At 42.2% G+C, this 3,913-nt stretch overlaps 1 protein-coding gene across 1 annotated transcript; it reads right to left on the reverse strand.

The window, feature by feature from the left end:
• Window positions 1-359: 359 nt before the first annotated feature.
• LOC107615424 (uncharacterized) lies at window positions 360-767 on the reverse strand. The gene has a single exon (XM_016317488.1). It carries the CDS (start codon window positions 765-767, stop codon window positions 360-362), a length of 408 nt encoding a protein of 135 aa, XP_016172974.1.
• Window positions 768-3,913: the final 3,146 nt, after the last annotated feature.

Genomic DNA, 3,913 nt, shown 5'->3' on the forward strand with positions numbered 1-3,913 from the left:
TACAATAGTACATTCGGGGGCAGATTAATAAGAGTGGTAAACAACCACGTTCACTAAAATGTAAACATCTCCAAGAAATCTCTGACCTCGTAATCCACCAGGCACTTTACACACGAGACACGGGACACATCATACACACCAGCCATGCTGCCGCGGGTAGTGCAAGTGGTGGACTGACAAGCCACGGTCTGTCCCGGATCCGATGGCCTCTCGTCAATCCATCGCTCCCAGAAAATGTCCGTGAAGAACTCCCTGCACCTCTCGACCTTTCCAGAAGTATGGATAAACTCTAACATTTCAACACCTATTTGAACTTCTTCTTTGTCTTCGTGTTCACACAGTAGCAACATGGCAAACAGCTAACCTAATTCGATGTTGCCCTCCATCGAGGCCCTAGCAAGAAGTTCCATCTCAATGCCACAGTGGTCAATCCAGAAATACTCCGTCAACCCCTGCCGGAGTATAACATCCGCATTTCTTGCTTCCATGCAGCGATCGAGAAACCTCCTTTCAGGCCGGTCAAGGTAAAATAAAAAGGAGATTAGCCGTATCTGCCACATTGTCGCATGTTGGTACACAGCGTCGGAACTACCTGCATCAAGAAACACCTTGCAAGTAGCCTGCATGTTGAACAGGTCATGGATCGAATTCGATGCAACCTTCGTTGCAATCCTCACCCATATATTGCGAGGCAGAATATTCAGCGGACATTCATACTCGACGGGTATGTTTCCTTTCTTTTTGTTTGTCTTATAAGTTCCAGTCATTTGCAAGGGCTTAGTAGAGGCTGGAGGGGGGTTGTTGGGGGGTTATCGGAGATTACGAAGAGGAGAAACGATCGCCAATAAAGAGACAGAATGTAAGCTGTTATATATTATTATTATCGTTCGACTATCATGATAGTACAATTATTATATTAATTCCAATTTCCAAAACGTATATACCCTCAACGGCTTCCAAGATAAGATATAACGTTTATCTTCTATCCTATAAAGGTTAATATATATTTATTATATTAAATACTGGCATTAATTATTAGGGCTTAGCGCGTCAGCGTTGCCGAATGTTATGGACAATACCGGATAATTAATACATGGTAAAACCTCAGGTGAAGTCATCTTCACGTGAAGTTGATACCTGAGAGTTGTTAGATAAAAATTTAGTCAAATCTGTCAAATCATTTAACGGCTCTCAGGTATCAACTTCACGTGAAGTTGACTGCAGCTGAGTTTCCACCTTAATACGTTTACTATATTACTGTATTACTGTATACACTACATGTACATGTACTATATACTTATGTACACGTGTACAGTATACTAAGTCGATGTGTCTTTCTGCTACCTAACGTCAGTGGGCAGTGTCATTTTCATTTTCCAATTTGCCTCGATATCCGGAAATGGGTAACGTCAATGGCGTCTTAGTTGTCTGGACTTTTTAATTAAGCTCATCGATAACCATTTAATACTTTCATATAAATATTAAGGATATTTGTGTAAAGTATAAAGTTGTTTCGAATTTCTTCATTTTGATTAGCCTATTTTAGAATTTTTAATCAAAATTTAAGTTTTAAAAACATAAATTACTACCATTTGACATGTTTAATTAATGTATCTCTTTTATTTCTTGAATAATCAGGATAATAACCCCCTGGTTTTATCAGTAAATGAAGAAATAGATCTGAAAAAACGTGTGATGTGTTGAGTACCATGGATTGCGCAGACGTAGCAATAAATGCAAATTTTGGTGAGAGACCTAGAGTTTAGGCCAAATCATCTTGGTTCCGAGGTAGGATTTGCTCTGAACTTGTCTACTACTGAAGAGACATTTGAATATACAGGAAGGGCTGTGTACTGTTATTAACAACGTTACAGGCCGACAGTGAGTTTATACAAAAATGATTACTTCTAAAGGCAATGGGGAGTCACCAAACGGGAGGTCATTAACTGGGAACATTTTTTTAAATAAAATTTTCCATAGGAAATAGCAAAACACATACATAGCAGTGCACAAAACTCCGCACGGAACATGAGCAGCACCTCAACCACTGTCGTTTACGTGCCACCCTCTTTCATAGGGTTGATGGTGGTAAATAGCACCCATGTTTTCGCGGATTGGATATGCATGCGAAACATAGACTAGATTCTATCCGTTTATAGAAAATGGCATATTCAAGGTTGGGAAGCATCACCAAGCTTGGCTTGCATAGAGAACTACTTAAAAGTAAACAGTCGCCAGGAAATTCCGCACCTCGTACTCGGCCAGGCATTGCACACACGACACACCGGACAAGTCGCTTGCAACAGTCATAGTTCCGCGGGTAGGACAACTGCCGGAACGGCATGCTACAGCCTCTGCTGGGTCCGTCGGGTTTATCTCCGACCACGGGCCCGCGAACACCTGTGAGAATACCTCTGCATCTTTCTACTACACCGGACTCCCAGACCACATAAAAAAATTCAAATCCACGGTAGATTTCATCCTCATCCTTGTCATCAAGCGACAGTAGCAGCATCGCAGATAGATTGCAAGCCTCCACATCGCGCAACTCTGCTGCCTCAGTCAGGGTCTGTATACCACCTCTGTAGTGGACAAGCTAGAATAAAGCAACCATCCCCAGCCGGAGCAGAGCGGCCGGATTCTACGCTGTGACGCATCGGCTCAAAAAACCCATTGCAGGCCGCCTAGAGGGGAACAGGAAGCAAGCAACAGGCAACTCCGAAACCAATGCATGTCTGTACACGGCATTGGAACTGCATACAACTGCAAATAATCTGCAACTCACCTGCATGTTGAACAGATCCTGAATTGAAGATGATGCAATCCTTGTTGCAATACTGACCCATATGTCAAAGGGAATAGTTTTAAGGGGGCACTGGGTCTGACCGATTGCGTGCCCCTTCTTTCCACAAGTCCCGCCCACTCTACCCTCTTTCGTCTTAGCGACTCCGTTTACCTTTTCCATTTTTTTCCTATTTTTTTTGGGGGGGGGGGAGGGGGAGGGGCGATTATCACACACGATGCTCTCGCTTGCAAAATGGAACGAACTGCTGGTCGTCTCTTTTTTACATTCTCTATGCATTTATTATTTGACTGCGTATTATTTGTTTGTGTAAAGTTCTTTCGCATTCTTTATTTTGATTATTTTGTTTAAAATTTTGAATCTAAATTTAAGTTTTAAAAAAATAAATCAATACGTATTAATATGTTTTATTAATGTACCTATTTTATTTTTTCAATAGTTAAGATAATAATCCCCTGGTTTTCTCGGTAATGAAGAAAAAATTTGGGAAAGCGTGTGCTGTATTGAGTACCATGGTTTACGCAGGCATAGCAATAAATGCATATCTTGGCTATAGCTTAGGCTGAATGATCTTTGTTTCGAGGGGGATTTCATCTAAACTCTTCGACTACTGAAGTGACGTTTGAATAGACAGGAAGCACGTGATCTTTACTTCATGGGGGCATAGAAGGCCACCCGCGCATTTGCAATCATTATCATTATTTTATCCCTCGAGAGATACCAAAGTTTGGCGAGTTACAAAAAATGGTTGTTCTTCCTGGTTGCCTAGAGGGAGACGATCCTCGGTAACTGTGCGAAACGTATTAAGGAAGATACGTTTAGGTACCGTTCGCTTTATGATTTATAGCACCCGTTTTGAACCCCTACCACTGTAGGCGATAAGCGTCTTGCATTTTCTATCACAAACCCGGCCTTTACAACTAACTTGCTGCGTGTGTCGTATCCACTCGCGCCGGACCGATCCCGTACATGAATACCGAGGATCTCGCGGAACTGTCCATCACGGATCTGATTGACATTGTCCGTAGAGACGAAATCTGTTCGGAGTGTGATATGGTTGAGGCTGCACTTGTGAAAAGGAAGGCTGATCTGAATGGTACAATCCAGGCC

Source organism: Arachis ipaensis, chromosome B9 (genome assembly GCF_059453495.1).
Source record: "Arachis ipaensis isolate K30076 ecotype BB chromosome B9, ASM5945349v1, whole genome shotgun sequence".
Classification (NCBI taxonomy): Eukaryota; Viridiplantae; Streptophyta; class Magnoliopsida; order Fabales; family Fabaceae; genus Arachis; species Arachis ipaensis.

Coding starts and splice junctions, on each gene's coding strand:
- LOC107615424 (XM_016317488.1), bottom strand. CDS start 767: ATGACTGGAACTTATAAGACAAACAAAAAGAAAGGAAACATACCCGTC.